This window comes from Scyliorhinus canicula, chromosome 26 (genome assembly GCF_902713615.1).
Source record: "Scyliorhinus canicula chromosome 26, sScyCan1.1, whole genome shotgun sequence".
Lineage (NCBI taxonomy): Eukaryota > Metazoa > Chordata > Chondrichthyes > Carcharhiniformes > Scyliorhinidae > Scyliorhinus > Scyliorhinus canicula.
In genome coordinates, this window is record NC_052171.1 from 6,327,079 (window position 1) to 6,346,446 (window position 19,368).

The 19,368-nt window shown below is 45.4% G+C and overlaps 1 protein-coding gene across 3 annotated transcripts in view; it reads right to left on the minus strand.

The window, feature by feature from the left end:
- Positions 1-19,368, minus strand: part of LOC119957461 (methylcytosine dioxygenase tet3-like) — a 404,548-nt gene that overhangs the window by 264,342 nt on the left and 120,838 nt on the right. The window contains exons 1-2 of one of the 3 annotated variants that reach the window (XM_038785541.1): positions 8,419-8,554; positions 7,742-7,798 (exon numbers count right to left, since the gene is read on the minus strand). Coding sequence is in view for 1 of the 3 variants with exons in the window: in XM_038785538.1 (XP_038641466.1) it covers positions 7,742-7,798 (57 nt within the window). In the remaining 2 variants the exon portion in view is untranslated. Of the gene's footprint in view, positions 1-7,741; positions 7,799-8,086; positions 8,375-8,418; positions 8,555-19,368 lie in introns of those variants that run through there. The other 2 variants (XM_038785539.1, XM_038785538.1) reach the window with 2 other exon arrangements.

A 19,368-nucleotide genomic window follows, 5' to 3' on the forward strand; every position in this document is an offset into this window, starting at 1 on the left:
GCTGTAATCAAGACAGGAACTTAAACGGAATATCACAAAATTGTTCTTCAAGTCCAGAGCTTCATCACTCGGAGTGAATATTTGAAATACAGGGATCGAATAAACAAACAATAGCTGGAAGCATTTGCTCAAATTACTAAATACAACCGTCAGGTCAAAGTCTGCATTGATGCACAATTTGATCATATATTTCGTATTCATCATTCAAAGCTGAGTTTCTGGAATTCTCTAAAAATCACTGGGAGGAAGTGGTATGGTATTTTTGTGGTCCATTTATAGGTAGTCAAAACCAAACAAGTTTAACTACTGGTAAGTTTACACTTCTGTTTCCTGAGGGACCAACAGTTAATGGCTGTTACACTGATATCTTTTTTATAATAAATTTAGAGTACCCATTATTTTTTTCCAATTCGGGGCAATTAATAATAATCGCTTATTGTCAGAAGTAGCCTTCAATGACGTTCCTGTGTAAAGCCCCGAGTCGTCACATTCCGGCTCCTGTTTGGGGACGCCGGTACGGGAATTCAACCCGCGCGGCTGGCCTTGTTCTGCATTATAAGTCAGCTGTTTAGCCCATTGTGCTAAACCAGCCCCAATTTAGTGTGGCCAATCCACCTACCCTGCACATCTTTGGGTTGTGGGGTGAGACCCACGCAGACAAGGGGAGAATGTGCAAACTCCACACGGACAGTGACCCGGGGCCGGGATCGAACCCGGGGCCTAGACGCCGTGAGAAAGAAGTGCCAACCACTACTCTAGTTACATTCATAATTGTGCTACATATGAGTCTTCCTGGTGATATTCTTTTATATGTTTTAAACATGTTGATAGAAGAATTTAAACAATTTTATATACGTTTATATACATCAGATTAATTTAACTTGTGTGTATTGTGTTGTTATCTCTTCATACATTAGATAGATCTAACATAGTTCAGGTAATATATTTTGCATAACATGTTAAAAGCATTTAATTACAGGAAAGTTTTAACAATATCGAGCTCCAGTGGCCATGTATTTTACTTCCAGACATTCTTCCAATGTTACTGATCATGTTGAGTGGCTCGATGTGCATTGCTCTGTAAGCCATTACATACGGAACTGATTAAATCAGTTCACTAAAGTGCATTCCGGTGTAAAGAACACAAATCATCTGGTGCAGGTTGAAGATAACTTTCTGGATAATTGATAGATACTTAGAACATTATACATACCAATGTATGAGTACAATGCTAAGATGGACATTTATTACAGAAGCTGAGAATTCCTGACTCAAAACAGATCATATCCTATATGTTGACACATGCCAGACAAACCTGTCCACTCAAATGTTTATACCTCTCTCATTTTACATGTTCAAATAGTTGTCTATTTTAGACAAATGAGGTCAGAATAATGATGCTAAATTGCCTAACACAGCTTGTCGGCTATTTAGAAAACAACACATTTTGAGGGTTGCCCTTACGGCTCTTAAGGATAAATCATCACAATCCAGTGTACAAAACAATGAGATTCAAAATTTACTTTGTGGCTTGTGATAAATTGGCTATCGTGAGGTAAAGGTGGATCTTGATGACCATGGTTCAGAAAAGTGGCAGAAAATCAGACAGGGCTGAATATCTGTTTATTATAGAGTGACCTATGTTGGACAAAAATGGGATGAAGCTAAACCACATTTGCAAATACTATGACAGTAGTCACTATTTAAACTTAGAGTGAATGTATGAATAGCTTTGAAATGTGAGTTTGGAGGAAAATGGAAGTGATCTACTGAACAGTAAAAGTAACAAATGATGAGAAGCGTGAACAAACAAAGACATTTGTTGAACATAATTAGGCAAAGGTAGAGAGACTGAATAGGGCAACTCAAGAGGAAACAGACAAATACGAGAAGTTCTGAAGGGAAGATTTCAAGAACAGGAAGGAAGAGATGGCTTGAAAATTGAAGGAATTGAAAAGAATGGGACAGGATAGAAAGATATGGAAAGCCTCCCCTGAGCCAAGGACGCATGATGATGACGAATGAATGACGCCTATAGGACCATAACCCAGAATGAGGCACCTGTCAGGTGCTGGGTAGAACGGGAAGTGATGTAAAAATTGAAGGCAAAAGTGAAGAACAAGATCTAAATCTTCCATTCCCAAATGTTTGTGTGGATGTAACTTCAGATTTGAACAATTAATTTTGACCATTGAAATTCATGTTCCAGCCAAACTAGGTGCAACGGAATTTGTGTATTTAGCATAAAATCCCTCTAAATATTGAACTGGTGGGGCAACTAGTATCAAGAGTGATGCATTTGCCACTATCTTTTTGGATAGTAGGAAGGGAACCCCAATATGCTAAAAATCCGAGCCATAAAGTATATTTTAAAAGGTGGGTTTGAAATGGGGACAGGTGGAAAGATAGAGGGGAATAGATAGGGAATTTCACTCAGCGTGCAGAATATTTGTGTGTAAGTTGCAGAATGGTGAGATGTAGAGAAGGGGGAAGTGCACAGAAAGCAAGTGTTGGAGATAAATTATAGGGGGTGATGGTGGTTCCAGAGATAGGGAGGAGTGAGGCCATGTCGGCAAGTAAATAGGAGGACGTGAATTTAAGTCACTGAAAGATCCAGAAGCCAGTATTGGCCATCAAGGACGGGGGCATTGGGCAAGTGAGACCTGGTGTGAGACCTGGTGCCGGATTAGATAAGGGGAGCAGAGTTTGGAATGAAACAGTTTACAGAGGATGGTGACTGATGGGCCAGGCAGATCAACATTCCAATCATCAAGGTTAAAGGTGACAAATGCAAAAATGCTGGTTTCAAAATTAAAGGGGCAGAGATAGGGGTGGAGTTGGGCAATGTAATGTTGTAAAATTCTTTCATGGAATGTGGGTGTCTCTGGCTCGGCCAGCATTTAACATATGAGCCAGTCATCCTTAATTTAGCTGAAAAGGTGGCGATTAACCACATTTTTGAACTGTTCCAGCCCATGTTATTAGAATTAGAAACTATCATATGTAAACCATAGGACAGGGAGTCACATGTACTGTAATGACCAAGAATAAAGTACTCTTTCAAATCAAGGTGCTCTGACAAAGTGATATTTTGTGGGCCAAATCTTACTGGATTTTATTTGGTGCTCCTGGCGAACAAAATTGGTTACTATTGCATTGACAAATGCAAATTTAACTCTGCAAAGATAACCTTTGATGGATGGGGCACCTGGAGGAAGGTTGTGGGATCCTCGGTGGAGGAAATGCTTTCAAAAGATGGATGAGCTAAAACTTGAATTAGGAAACAGGATCTTCAACCTATAAACCACGTCCCAGCTGCCATTTGGAACAAATAGGCCATTTGATCCCTTGAACAAGTTCCACCATTCTGTTGAATTGTGAATCATTTGGATTGTAACATCATCTATTTGTGTTGGTCCACATCACTTGCCTAATAAAAATACAGCTCATTGTAGGTGAAAGCCCAGACTTCCACGATCCTGTGTAGAAGAAGTGCTTCCTGACATCACTGTTGAGCTTCCTACCTCTAATTATAAGGTTATGTCCCAGTTTTCTGGACTCTCCCTGAAGAGAATACATTATCAAATCCTTTGATCACTTTAAACACCTCTATCAGATCGCCCTTTTATCTTCGATACTCAAGGGAACACGAGCTGATTAGGTGTAATCTGGCCTCGTTATTTAACTCTTTTCGAACCAGGGTCATTCTGGTGAATCTGTGCCCTTCCAAGGCCAATATGTAAGCCAATTTAAAGAGTGACCATGGGTAGTCTGACACGATGGATTCAACACTGGATTCAAGTCCTGAGTAATGTGGAAGACAGTAAAGCTCTCATGGTAGTTGACTGATGATAATGGGCAAACATCTAAATATGATTTAATCCCAAAACTTATGGAAGTTACTTTTGCTTGATACACTGCAATAACACTTTTTTTTAGCAATGCTTTGTTTACTGAGGACAACCTTCATATTATTCAACAAGATCAAATTCTGACATATTAATTATATCATTACAACTCATGGCAACTGGCACAATATCTCTTGATTCCTGTCTCTTGACAATAATTTTTTAAAATTATTTCTTGCAATGTGAGCATCACTAGCAAGGCCGAGAATGCTCAGCATTCTTGAACCACTGCAGTCCATAAGATGGAGGTACCCCATGGGAAAATTTGTGGACGGTGAGTGATCGGTCATAACTTTATTTATAATACATGTAAATATGAAAACTAATCATTTGAAATAGAAGCACACATTGTGCAACAAGGTATATCCTGTTATTTTTGTTGAAAATCAGTATTTTTTTTCAGGGGATGTGGGTGTTGCTGGCTAAGTCAGAATTTCTTTCCCATCCCTAATTGCCCTTGAGAAGGTGGAGGTGAGTCACCTTCTTGAACCACTAAACCCACAGTACGAGAAAGGGAGCTCCAAAATTTTGACTGAGTGACAGTGAAGGAACAGCAACATAGCCGAAGTCAGGGTGGTTTGTGGCTTGCAGGGGAATCTACAGGTGGTGGCATCTCCTGCCTTTATCCTTCCAAGTGGTAGAGGTTGCAGTTTTGGAAGGTGCTATCAAGGGAATCTTGGTGAGTTGCTGCAGTGCATCTCGTATGTGGTACGAACTGCTGCCACTGTGAGTCAGTGGTGGAGGAAATTAATGTTTGTGGTGCCAATCAAGCAAGTTATTTTGGTGTTGAGCTTCTTGAGTGTTGTTGGAGCTGCACTCATCAGGCAACTGGAGCATTACTTGCCACAAAATTTCCAGCCTCTGGCTTCTCTTGTAGCCACAATATTTATATGGCTAGCCTAGTTCCATTTCTTGACAAGTTGATCATGGGGGATTCAAGAAAGCTAATGCCATTGAATGTCAAGGGGAGATGGTTGGATTCTCCCCTGTTGGAGATGGTAATTTCCTGACACTTATGTGCCATGAATTTTACTTGCCATTGAGCAGCCCATGACTGAATGTTGTCCATGTTTGGCTGCCTATGGACAGAGGCTGTTTCAGTATGAGATGCTGCGAATGGTGCTGAACATTTTCAGTGAATAATCACCAGCTTTGTTCAATAAAGCCTTCTTAAGGCATAGTGTTCAACAGATATAGTGGTTATTACCTTCTTTGTGGGTCCACATATTTCTTATAAACACGTTATAATTTCAGTACTATGTGTGCTGAAACCATTTAATCTTCAGGCTCTTCAACAAAAAGATCTATACCGATTGCTGAAAACTACAGGGCGGAAAAGGATTTCAATTAATTTTATTTTTGTAACATATGTGGGTATGGATACAGAAAAAAAATTGTCTTTTGTTGATAAATAAAATAATGGTGCACAACTAAAAATGAAACCAGTTTCACACACAAATTAGTGTGTCGATCCTTTGCCCTTTTCTTGAATGCACAAAACACATTGGCGCTTATGGGCTGTCCATGTTTCTCACTTTGCTGAATTCTTTTCATTCTCCCTATGACTACCGAACTCAATATGAGCATGGGGATTCGGGAAGTATGTTACAACATTTAAGCCTCGTTCAAAATTATGGTTTGATCAACTGTAATTCCAATTAGAGACACAAAGTGAACTACCATTGTATTCATTTTAATGCAACTGAAAGAGCACCAATTCTTTCAACCTAGCTGTGTAGTTTTTAAAAACTTCATCTCTCACCTCAGACTTAATGGAAAAGAATAACATGGCTTGATTATTCTTTGACAAGCAACAAAAATCCACCTGTTGAAATAGGATGCCAAGGCTCTATCTGACAAATATTTCCAAAAAATGGAATTCAAATGGAAGTTTCCAGCTGCACAATGAAACTGCTTCCCTTTTGGAGAAAAGTTCCGCTCTCCGAGAAGTATGATTTTTCATTTGATCAAAAAAAAACTATTAGTGCGCCTCCTGTACGGTCCTTGAGCTACATTCCCTGATATAATGACTCACGGATGACGTGTGCAGAAGTACTGTTTGTAAACCTCAAACCCATGTGCGTGCAACCAGCATGACTTGCCAAGACTGCCTGCCAAACAGCAAGCATGCCATCTCTCTAACCTTTCCACAGGGCCTCTTTACCACGTGAGTGTCAGAACTAAACAGAATTTCAGGCCCAGCATTAAAAGTCAGGAACTATTTACTGTGTGCAGCTACCATTTGCCTCTGCAATTTTGTTTAATTCGTAAATTGTTCTTTGACTTCAAAAAATGTTTGAAGTATGCAATATTCATATTTAATTTATAAGTAGAAACTTAAAATGTTTTTGATTAAATATTGAGCAAATCGTTCGTGCCATTACCACAAGGCAAATATCAAATGTGATGCAATTGTCATCAATATTGTTTGTTAACCTACACAATGAGATCCAAACTGCCTGCCAGCCTAAGACCTCAGCATGTGCCATATATTTATTGATTTCAAACAAAAAATAGAAAAATACAGCACTTTGACATCAAAGAAAGATAACCAACTAAAGGCAATTGCTGGCTGATTATTGAGCGATTTATACATGTAAATCTCGAATAATATAAATTATTGATTTTGTGATGTTGTCTATCTGTTGCTTGCTTTTAAAAAGTAGGCCGAGACAAATCCGACCCTTGAAAATTATAGCAAGGTTATTTTTGGGACAAACAAGCTTTTAGTGAATGCTTCAAATAATGCACAACTTATTACTGACTCATGAACAAATTAAGTGCCTTGTCAATTTGAGCATCAAACAATGCATTGTGTACACTGTAAAACACTGTAGCGATTAATTCAAAATGTTTAAATACAGACTGTTTTTCTGATAGTGTATAAATTTGAAATTCTTACTTTCATAAAAGGTGACAATAGAACAGTACTTCACTGGGGAATCACTTAAGAAATCAAGCATACTGCAATAGAGTTCCCCTCTAGACAGCCCCTTTCTATAATTACATTACCTTAAAAAAATGCATCTGTTAACTCTTTAAGTACAGATAGAATTTTCAGTTCTATCAAACATTAAAAGAAGATTCCAGAGGATGGCATTTCAGCTCAGAATACAATTCTTGGCATATTTTGTTTGAGAAATTTTGAAAACATTCAAAGTTTTGTAGTGTTCTCATTTGAGCAGAACATCAACTGATGCTGCAAGGTGCAAAGGAAGTTCAGCATTCATAAGGTTAACAGCACATTAAAGCATAACCTTGGCACATCTCTCCATGCTGAACAAAATCATCTCACTAAACCGTAAAGGAACAAAAAAAATACTCTGGTATTACTGGGAAAAGGAGCCCGAAATGCATTATAATACTAACTTCAGGCAAAGGTTATTAATTTACGAATCCAAATTCAGCCCTCAAGTTAGAAACTTTGTTGTGCAAAACCAAATCTCTTTTTTCCACACAATCGTCACCAGTATTTTCATGACTTTTCTGTGCTTTGATATTTTACTGCATATGTGACTCAGTGCTTCCTTTGTTTATGCACCATTAGCTTTGGCTACATATGCCGTCGTACATAATTATTGTCTTCCAGAACATAATCTACATTTCCCTGCTGTCTGATAATGAAAGCTTTTGCCGGCCACATTATGGAATGTGTTTCAACTCCTTCTTCACATTAAAAAAGACATAACACAACAGAAATGAATTTAAAGCTGGATGAAGATAACGTTTCCCTGTTGGTTTTCACACTTGCCATTGGAATCAGAGCTTTGATCTTTCTCAAATAAACAAATTGTCCGTCTAAAAATAAGGCTTTCATAATGCCATTAATTTACCTTTTCAGCCAGTGTTTGCTTCTTTCTCTGAGCTTTTGTATTGTCCTTGTTCCCCACCTGCAGGGAAAAAGAATCAAACACAAAAAAAATCAATTAAGGAATGAGACAGAGCAATCTAACCCAAACGAGACATTACACTGAAAATGCCAATAAAGTAGAGCTTGACTAATGGTCACGGAGCTAAGAGATACATTTTACATGGAAGGGCAACAAATATCTATTTATAAAATTTGTATAATGAATAATTTGCAGTTGATCCATAATATAACAAAACATAACCACACAAATCTAGCAGAGCCTTCTTTTTAAAATAGCCTTCAAAAGCTTCTTGAGAAATATACCTACACTACACCCTCTATCTTGCAACACTCCTCTGAAACAGTCTCTGCTTCCTCCATCAGAGGCAGACCCTATCAGGCAGCCATCTTGCCTCCTTCTCCTTGAGCTATGTTACGGGCACCGTGGTACATAGTTTTTTTTTATCCTGACTCGAGCATCATTATCGTACTGCTGAGCTCTCTCTCCCTCTAAACCTTCGCAGCACCCCGCCCCCTCCCCACCAGTAGAGACTTAAAACGTGACAAGCATGCCCACTGCCTACTCAGACTCCTCCGGAGCAACCAATCGGCAAATACACGAAGAAAGAGAGTGGAGGATGGGCCGGTTATGTTAGTTACTTGTCAACTGTCTTCCTCATTCAAGCTTCCTAAACAATACCACCCCTATGTGGTATCTATGCAAGCCATCAGCATGAAATCAGTAGTAAACTGTGGAGTGGACTAGCAGACGGAAGTGCCGGCTCAATACCAGCTGCACACAGCTGAACTCAGACCCATTTATGGGTCACGTGTAAAACCAGTAACTTTAGATGCACTTGGGGGAAGGGTGAATAATATGGCTGTGTAGAAACTTGGCATTGTTCTGAATTGTTCTTAAAAAGGTTTTGCTGTGAACCGTTAATTTTTGATGCCACAAATCGTAACAAGCATTCCATTTTAAAAACGCACATTTGCCTTGCATTTCATGTGAGAGATAAGGAGGCTGCATCTAAAACAGCTTCACAGCATGTTGCATATAGCCTCACATCCTGGATCAAAGGTCAAAGTTTGCCACAATAATAGTAACTTATTATTGTACGTTGTTCAGTCTATTTCTGCTATAGCAACAAGGGAAAAAGAAGAAACATGGTTCCCATGGGATTGAGAAATTTTTAATCTGTAAACTGGAATTGTCAGGAATGGCAATTTTCATCTCAAGCAAAACACTTCCATAATTTCAGCCTCTTTCCTGGCTGCAATTCTTGGCTATGCTTCTTTATAGTAGGCTTTTCCTGTTCTCTTTAAGCTCCTACTAAACCTTGTTCCTGGTACTTTTTTCAAACACCAATTGCTTTCTACCAGTTCCTGATATTCCTTCCCTTACCGCTGTATCCCTACTTCAGCTACTCTCTTTAAATTTCCGATAGTCTCTTCTAACTTTTTTTAGCGTCTGTTAACTGGTCCTGCTGCCTTTCTGGCTTCTGTTGCTTTCCTTTTTCCTTTCTCGCCTTACATCCACTGCTTTTCTTTGGACTTTCATCACTGCTCTGGCTCCCATCACTTTCTCCTGGCTCCTGTCGTTCACTCCAGCAATTTTATACTTTTCCCTGTTTCCTGTTACTTTCCCTGGTGTCAGATTATTTTTTCCTGTCTCCATTGTTTTCTCTCCTGGTTCCCTCCAAACTCTCCCAAGTATTGCCACATTCTTCGGTTGACCGCTGCAGTATCTGCTACTTTAAGTTTCCATTGACATCTCTCTGATTCTAATACTTTCTTAACAAAACATAGGAGGCAGGATTCTCTGATTTTGAGGCTATGTCTGGACAAAGTGTCTAGTTCTACGATGAAAAAAATCGGCGAGGCCCCACCACCGACCCTCCGACCGGTGAGGGACTTGCAGCCACACCACGTAAAAAACACGGCTTTCATGAAATAAACGGCCGGAGATTTGCCGGGTCCGTGGCCACTCTTGTGCATGGCGATGACCTGCAACGGTCGCACCGTACAACATAGTGGCGGCCACGCGTGGACCCAACCTGCCAGATAGTGCCCCCTGGACACCCCCTCGCCACCCCTGGACCACCCACCCCACCCCTCTCTGAAGCCCCCTGGCCAGAGGCATAGCTCCCCCCCCCCCCCCCCCCCCCCCCCCCGTGATGGGGCTGGACACAGTCCGCAGCCGCCACGCCAGGTTCACGAAAACTGAAAGCAGAAGTGAACCGCGCGTGCCGTCATATGCTCGGCCCATCAGGGGAGGGCCTTCAGGCAACATCCTGAGGCCGCCCCAAAGGCATGTAGCCTACTCCCCAATTATGCCGTTTTGGAGGGGGCAGAGCATCCAAAAACAGGCATCGGCAAGCGGAGAATCCCACACCGAATAAGAGCAGGAGGAGATCATATTGCTCCTTGAACCTGCACTGTTATTCAACACAACCTTGGATGATCTTCAGCCTCAAATCTACTTTCCCACCTGTTGTGAATATCCTGTTTATAATTCATATATTTTACAATATAGCTTTTAGTTTTTGGAATTAAAGCTTTAATTGTAGAACATGTCTAGTTGAGAAACTGATAATAATCCTGGAGAAAATACAATTCAAACAAGCTTGAAGTATATTGCACTCGAAAGGTTGAGGCCATGGTAATTTCAGAGGTTAACATCGAGAAAGGTGAGATCATAAAATTGTCAGTGTGCTTAGTTGGCTCACAAACTAGAAATACAGGGTGAATTCTCCCACCATACCCGGGACGGATTTGATGACAAGCGGAAGCAAAGGACCTAGCTGGAGCAGCCAAAAAAGTCGGAAATCTGTCGACATAAAATCACATCGCAATTCTCTCAATGGTGGGTGAACGATGGGCCAGTCTTCCTACCAGCTGGTCACGCAAATGTCATTTGCAGTCATTTACATCACACAAATGCTCATTAAAACAGCGGTCCACTGGCACCCAATCAGGCCCTTCAATCTTACGTCATGACTGCATGAAATAACCTTGGTCTAAACATGGTTTTTAAAGAGTAGCGTGCAGAAAAATGGCCCTCAGTTCCCAGAGTTCAGGGTGAGTGCGACACTGCCATTGTACTGCATGGCTCCTGATGCAGTGTTCATAATTCCAGTAGAGCAGACTGGTTCCTGCCCTCCGTCTCCATGCTGACCTGGTCTTCATGGACAGCAGCGTGCTACTGGACCCATGGACCTTCCTGTGTCACTGTCTCGGATCTGTACTGTGTCTTGAGTTGGGGAGTACAGGGTTGTCCTTCTCCCTGCTGTTACACACCAGTGTCTGTCTGGACAGGACTTTGCTGCAGGACCCATGCACCCACCTCAGCAAAGGTAAGAAGTTTGACCAGGGGTGGAGTGTGAGGTGAGGTCAGGGAGGGGGTTCTGGTGACCTGACAAAGACAAGGGGGGGGGGCAATGTTGAAGGACGGTTGTGCAAGGAGGGGAGGATGGGTGAGGACACATGTTGACAAGCAGAGGGGCGAGGTGGTGGGTGAAAGAGACAAACAGTGGAAGGCAGAGGGAAGACCAAGGGGAGAGAAGCTGGACCCGACAAGGCTGCAGGAAAAGCTTACAAACAAAGGGGTCAAAGGGAAACCACCTTATTTACATGAAGACTCCAGATGGAGTGGGTGGCGTTCCAAGTGCAGCATGGGTGTGTGGCTTAGATGATGCGCTCAGGGAGGATGGTTGAACTGAGGAATAGACTTCATCTTGAGGCTTTTCGCCTTTTACATCTGGGTTGCTGATACTCTGGGGGGGGGGGGGGGGGGGGGGGGTCTGGTGGAGACAGATGGGCTGGAGAGAGTGATATGAGTGCGCTGGTCTGCTGGTTAAGTATGGCACCGGGAACTTCAAACCCACCTGCTGATGGTGGGCGGTCAGATCAGTTGCCGGCCTGCCAGGTGACTCAGAAGAGAATACATTGTGCATAATTAATGAAGTTCCAATTGCAAAATCTGGTGCAGGATCTTCCCATTCTGGCCGGTGGGCAAGGCATGCAGAGCCGCCCGCCACTGCACTTACTCTCAAAATGGGAAAATTCCACACATGACCCCTGCATTTATTGCAGTAAAAGCTAGGTTATGCCTGTGGTTTCCCAGAATTAAGGGAAGTTTTTGAATTATAAGGTAGTTCATTTGCATTTCTGCCTGGGACCGGGCCATGTGCCATAACTGCAATCAAGATGGGTGAAGCTTTGCGAAATTCTTTGCTTATAGGATTTATGTGAATTCAGTTAGGGCATCGCCAGCAGGCAAGATTATTAGAGAGAAGCAGCCAAGAGACTGTCGGCTTTGGTTCTTATCTAGCTTGTAGCTCTTTGGAAGTCGAGAGATAAAACCATACCTACGCTAGAGGTAGTCCGCATAAAGTCTGTGATTTGAGCAAGTTAGAAAAACAACTGGAAGGTTTGTTTAGCTGAAACCTAAAGGAAGAAATCTACAGTAATCCTCTCAATAAAAGGGAGTTGACATAGTTGCAGTCCGACTCCCAGTAATGGGCATGTACTGAGTCGTCGCACATCAGGTGGCTCCCAGCCGAAAGACAGAATAATGCACACTTTTAGCCGAATTTAGCCCACAAAGTCAGACTGCAACATCCACTCACCCTTAACCACAAGAAATATAACAAGAATGCCATGAAGCAACAACTCAAGAAGCCGAGGGTAAACCAAAAACTGCGGTAGGGGACAAGAGCGGCGGGCATGCGGATCAGCAGACGCACGAGGTGAGGGGTCCCTCGTCACCCCCGAGAGAGGGTGACCCGAAAAGCGACCCCCCCCCCCCTCCCCCCCGGCCAAGCAATGGATGGAAGACATTCCTCACCAGGGAACTGAAGGGGATGATGGACGATATTAAGGCCGAAATGAAGGCAGCAGTCAAGATGGCAGTGGTGGAGCGCTGGCCACCATGCAGGTAGCCCTTGACAGCATGGGGCAGCATGATACAGGAGCTGGAGAAAACCTTGACAGACCAGAGCGACTAAATCGTCGCCCTGGAGGCCCATATTAAGAGGTTGGCGGCGACCCAAGGGAGCCTTCAAGGGGAGGTGGAGAATCAAGAAAATCGGTCACGGCGGCAGAACATCAGAATTGTGGGCCTGCCAGGGGAATCGAGGGCGATCGGACCGACCACGTGACCCAAATGCTGGGTAACCTCATGGGGTGAGACAGCTTCCCCAAGCCGCCGAAGATCGACAGGGCTCACGGGTCGCTGTGACCAAAACCCAAGGCAGGGCAGCAGCCAAAAGCGGTCATAGCCAAGCTGTACAAGTACCTGGACCTGGAAAGGATCCTTCGCTGGGCCAGACAGGTGAAGGCTTGCAACTGGGACAGACACAAAATTAGAGTCTACCAGGACATTGGGGTGGACCTGGCAAAGCGCAGAGCAGAATGTAATAAGGTAAAATTGGCCCTGTACAAAAGCAAAATTAAATTTGGGATCCTGGACCCAGCCAGACTCTAGGTAACATACCAGGGCAAGGAACATTACTTTATTGCCCCTGCAGAAGCGGACGAGTTTGGTCTAGACAATCAGCAAGGGAGACGGCGATAAAGAAAGCACAGAGGAGGCAGGGAGGAACCAATGGACGATTTTGCACGGGATTACATCACCTCGTTATGAGCAGGGGAACCATTTCGTAGAAAGGAGTGGATGAGTGCAGCGGAGCACAGGAGGGGGTGAGGAGGAGATAGAGAGGACGTCAGCAGAGTGGATATAGGAGGGGTCAGACCGACCCCAGGAGGGCGACCACCACACTAGCAGGAAAGCTAGCGGCAGGAGGTGTGATTGAGGGGGGGGGGGGGGGGGGGGCGGGGAGGCCGTGGCATCTCCCACCAGGGAAATCACGTCTGATGGGGCGGCGGGGCACAACACCAAGAGGGGGGACAGCAGTGGGGTGGACAGAAGGGGGGCAGCAAGAATGGGGGAGGGGGGGGGTTGACAAATATGCAGGGGAAGCAAAATGACAGGGAAGGAGGAAGTGCTCTAGACTGGCTTCTGGAGGTCCACCTTGGTCACACGGAACAAGATGGTACCTCAAGTAGCCACTTTTGGAGGGTCGCTGTAAAAAGGGAAGCACCGGAGTGCAGGGTCTCATCCATATAACGTACACACAATTGTTGGCTGGTCCCTGGACAAAGGGAAACCCCGAAGCACAGGGGCCCGACCTCATAGTGAGTACGGTGACTGCGGCCAGTTTGAACGAATCAAAGGGAAACCTCGGAGTGCAGGGGCGCATCCACAAGGTAAGTACAGTTGATCCCTCAGGAGGGAGGGGTGAGGTGTGTGGCAAAATCCCTTCCATCAAAATAGTCACCTGGAAAGTCAGGGGACTCAAAGGCCCAGTTAAAAGATCCAGAGTCTTTGGCCATCTGAAAAGTCTGAAAGCTGGCATAGTCTTCCTCCAAGACACGCGACTGAGGGAAAAGGATCGATTGCATGTAAGAAAGGCTGGGTGGGACAAACGTGTCCCACTCTTGCTACGGGATGAGAGCTAAGGGGGTAGTTCACTGCGACGAAGATGGTTACGGTATGTCATGGTCAGCAGTGTCCTAGAGGGGCACTGGTGATCCTGGTGAACGTATATGTGCCCAACTGGGACTACACGGAATTTGTAAAGAAGACCATGACAGAAATTCCCGATGATGGGGAGGGGGCGGAACTTTAACTGTGTACAAGAACCACTGATGGGACAGGTCAAACCCCAGAACAGGGAAAACTGCAGGGAGGGCTAGAGAGCTGAGAGGGGAACAGATGGGGGCTGTGAACCCATGGAGGTTCATGCACCCAGGTGAGAAGGAATTTTCTTATTTCCCACAAGTACACATCGAGACCAGTATTGATTTCTTTGTCGTGGGGAAACCGGTACTTCCAGAATAGTAAGAGCAGAGTATTTCATGATTGTAATCTCCGACCACACTCCACACTGCATGGACGTGAGGTTGGAGACGGGCGTGCCCAACACCCCACATGGAAGTTGGACATGGCCCTTTTGGCCGACAAAGTCTTCCGCCAGAAAACATCACAAGCCATAGACGAGTACGTTACTAACAACCAGAATGGGGAGGTCTCACGTTCAGGGAGGAGCTGAAGGTTGTGATTCGAGGCAAAATTACCTCTTTTAAAGCACACAGAGACAGTGAAGAGGTCGGCGAGGCAGCAACAGATCGGCTCAATTCTGGAGGTCGAAAGAGGATACTCCGAGGTCCCGACCGTAGAGCTTCTGGTGGACAGGGAAAGGCGACAAATGGAATTTAACCTGCTATCCACCAGGAAGGTAGTGCACCAACTCTGCCAGACATGAGAGACCTTCTACGAACACAGAGATAAGGCTAACCAGCTGAAAAAGCAGGCAGCCACGAGGGAAATAGTGCAGGTCAAGGATAGCGGAGGCAGACTGGCAGCCAAACCAAAAAAGGTAAACAAAGCCTTCTACTGGGGACTGTACACCTCCGCGCCCTCCCAACGGGGTCTCGGGGATGAAACAGTTCTTCAATTGATCTGGACATGCCAGTCTTTGGGGACAATGGGCGTTGGTGACTGGAAGCACCGGTCGGACTGGGAGAGGTCATGGACAGCTCTATGCAGGCAGGGAAGGAGCCAAGACCTGACAGGTTCCTGCCGGATTTGTGGACGTGTGGAGTTTGCACATTCTCCCCATGTCTGGGTGGGTGTCATCCCACAACCCAAAAGATGTGCAGCGTCGGTGAATTGGCCACACTAAATTTTCCCTTAATAATGAAAAAAAAAATTGGGTCCTCTAAATTTTTTTTTTAATAATAAATAAATAAACAAATAATTTTCAACAGCACTCGATCCGCACTTGCAGGAGAAGTTCACAGATTCACTCACAAGGGGTACTTTGCTCCAATGCTAACACAAGCCACCATATCGCTGATACCCAAAAAAGACAAAGACCCAATGGAATGCAGATCATACAGACCCACTTTGCTGTTCAATGTGGATGCGAAAATACTCACAAAAATTCTGGCTAAGCAGCTGGAGAACTGCGTACCTGAGGTGGTCACATAGGACCAGACAGGGATTTGTTAAGGGTAGATAGATAACAGTGAACATCAGACGACTGCTGAATGTGATAATGACACCATCTAGGGAGAGAACACCAGAGGTGAGCATCTCGCTGGCTGTGGCGAAGGCCTTCAACAGTCCAGAGTGGAAGTACTTCATTGAGGTATTAGAGCGGTTTGGGCTAGGGACAGGGTTCACCTCACGGGTGAAACTCCGATACAAGTCCCCAAGGCAAGCTTACAGACCAGCACCACCAACTCTGAATACCTCTGGCTGCACAGAGGCTGCCCCCACTCTTATTCGCCCTGGCAATTAAGACACTGGCGATCGCCCTCAGAACAGCGAGAAGCTTGAAGGAAATCCGAAGAAGAGGCAGAGAGCACAGAGTCTCACTCTATAATTCGCACCCGCAAAGCGGCATGGAATAGATCACAAAGCTCCTGAGAGAGTTTGGAGCCTTCTCTGGCTACAAGCTCAACCTGAGCAAGAATGAAGTCTTCCTTGTCAGCCCGAGAGGGAGAGGGGCAGAGCTGGAGGACTACCATTCAAACTAGCCCAAAGCAAATTCCGCTACCTGAGAATCCAGATTGCTCATGACTGGACACGGATCAACAAGTGGAACCTGACCATTCTGGCGAAGAAAGTAAAAAAGGAGCTACAGAGATAGGATACGCTCCCGTTCTCCCCGAGATCAAGATGAGTGTTTGGGGGAGGGGGGCAGTGGGGCCAGGAAACCCTCCCATCGTGCGTTGGGGCTTGGAGGGAAGTCAGTGTCGCATCGGGGGCTTCAGCGATTGGGACGACAGAACTCTCACAACACTGAAGAGTTACAGCAAGCGGAACTCTTCGCTGTACAAAACGGGGCTATGTACAACATTGGCTGTGCATCGCCTCGCCTGCTGAGACCCCTTATTTAATGATAGTGACGTTGTACAACCATGTGTTTCTCGGTGCAGCGATCGCCAAGTAACACGCAACTAAACTCGCTTGCTTTGAGACTTTGTTCCCATTTAGATTAATCATGTCGAAGTCATTTTTTGGAAGAATCGTGCCCCCATTTTCACTTTGGGCTAAAATAGGCGTCAAAGGCTTTGAGACCATTCCCAAAACCTTTGACACCTAGTTTAGCCTGAAGCAAAACTTAGTTGCAGAATTAACTCATTTTAGCCCAAAGTCTCACTGGCCTGGTGGATCAATTAAATTATTTGAAAATGCTCTCAAAAGTCATTGTGGACTCCACTCCCTGGCTCAAGAGAATGTCATCTGCCACTGGACCTGCAGCATTAAGAAAGAAACTGACTTGATGCTTCTGCTCTTTAGCAAAAGGCCCAATGCTGCTTGATATTGAAGGAAATGGAACTTCCGGTGGCGACATGCAGGTGGAGGTCGCGCTTTGAATGGCTCCTGTGAGAGCTTATGGTTTTTGGCCCTGTACCCCCAGTTTTGAGGGTCAATTTTGGATGATTAGGTGTTGGAATGTCTGAAAAGGTCGTAGGATGTCAAAGTTCCAGAAGAAGAATCAGGGGAAAAGGGGGCGAGGGAAAGTCCGCCGGTGAGTTCGGCTGTGAGTCCAGCAGAAGGAAAGATGGCGGGTGTGAGAATGTTTGGTGGGGCCGCACCCATTACGATGGATAAGCTGGCCGAAGTGATGGCGGGGGAGTTTGAGCAGCTGTTCTCCAAGTATTTCGAGAGGCATCAAAAGGAGATGATGGCCTCACTCAACGAGTGGGTGGTTGAGACTATTGGCCAATAAAGGCAGTTTTGATGAAGATGTCGATAGAGGTGCGAGAGCAAGGAGAGCTGTTGAAGGGGGTGGAGGAGGCATTGTTGCAGCATAGAGACCAGTTCACCTCGATTGGAGAGGAGCTGCGGAGGACGGTAGAGAGCAATAAAGGGCTGAGAGAACCTGGAGACCAGGTCATGAAGGCAGAATCTGGAGATCGTGGAAGTGACAAGGGAGTGGAGGGCCAGAGGCTGACGGAGATGCTCGTTGATGGGGGAGGAGAAGGATCCCTCCCTCTGCAAGTTGGACAGGGCCTACCAGGGCCTTGTGGCAGAAGCCAAAGACAAATGAGCCACTGAGCGCTTTGGGAATATGCCTCCACATTTATCAAGTGAAGGAGAAGGTGTTGAGATGGCCGAAGCTCAATCGAGAGGCAAGATGGGAAGGCTTTGGCATCTGGATATACCAGGATCTTACAGAAAAGCAGACAAGGAGGCGGGCGGCCTTTGAAAAAGCGGGTCAATGAAAATCTGCAGGTGAGTGGAAAATTCAGCGCAGGAACGGGAAGGAAAGCGGAGGCTGGGGCGTCGGGGGAGGCCGCATTGCTCACAGCAGAAGAAATGACCAAGGTGATGACCGTGGAACTTGAAAAATAGTTCACAAAGCACATGAAAGCGATGAAGAAGTTGATGGGGGCGGTACTGAAAGCGCTGGTGGAGGAGGCGATTGCCCCGGTGAGGGCGGTGGTATCAAGCGCAGCAGCGGAGCTGCGGGAGCAAGGTGAGACTCTGAAGGAAGTGGAAGAGGCATTACCGCAGCACAGTGATCAACTCGCCTCGATGAAGAAGGAATTGCGGAAGGTGAAAGAGACCAACGAGGGTCTGCGAGGCAAAATGGAAGACCTGGAAAACAGAACCAGACGGCAGAATCTGAGGATCGTGGGTCTGCCCGAAGGGGTGGAAGGCCCGAGGACGACGGAGTATTTTGCCACGGTGTTGGCGGAGCAATTGGGGGAGGGGGACGATCCCTCTCAATATGAACTGGATCGTGTAGGCTGATACCAAAGGCAACTGAGCCACCAAGAGTAGTAACAGTGTTTCCGTAGATACAGCGTGAAAGAGAAGGTCCTGTGCTGGGCAAAGCAGAAGTGGGTGGTGCAGTGGGCTGCAGCTGGTATGTACATATAACAGGACTTTACGGTGGGCTCGCGAGGAGGTGGGCGGCCTTCAGTCGAGTGATGAAGGCACTGTACATCAGCAAGGTACAGTGCTGCACAGTATATCCAGCTAAGTTGAGGGTGACCGACAAATCCAAGGACTTTTATTTTGGGACGGCGGAAGCGGCAGAGGGGTTTGCGAAGGCAGAAGGACTGTGGCTGAATTGCGAAATGGTCGTGTACCGATGTAGCCTCATGTAACTTTATTTTTTCACTGCGTGTTGGTGTATGTAATAAATGAGTCATCACTGTATATTTGGACAAGAGAAGCGTTGAGACTTTCATTTGCAATGATGGTTCTTTGGGGCTTGGGTGTGAATGCGGGGGTTGTGTGCTAAAGGGGATTTCTTGGTTTTCCTGGAACCGGGCAAGGGGGAAAGAGACCAGGGCGGAGGTCTCCACGCTGGCCGATTTAAGCCGACCAGTGAACGAGAGTGAAGTGGGGGGAGGGGCTGCGGCCAATGGAGCCTGGCAGAACAGGTTTCGGTGAGACTAGCCGGGATGAAAAGTTGGGGGAAGGAACTGAGATTGGGGGTAGGAGTTTACAAGAGGAAGTGGAGGTGAGGAGTCTGGGAGGGGGATGGGGGGTGTCTACTATTCATGAGTGTTATTCATGGT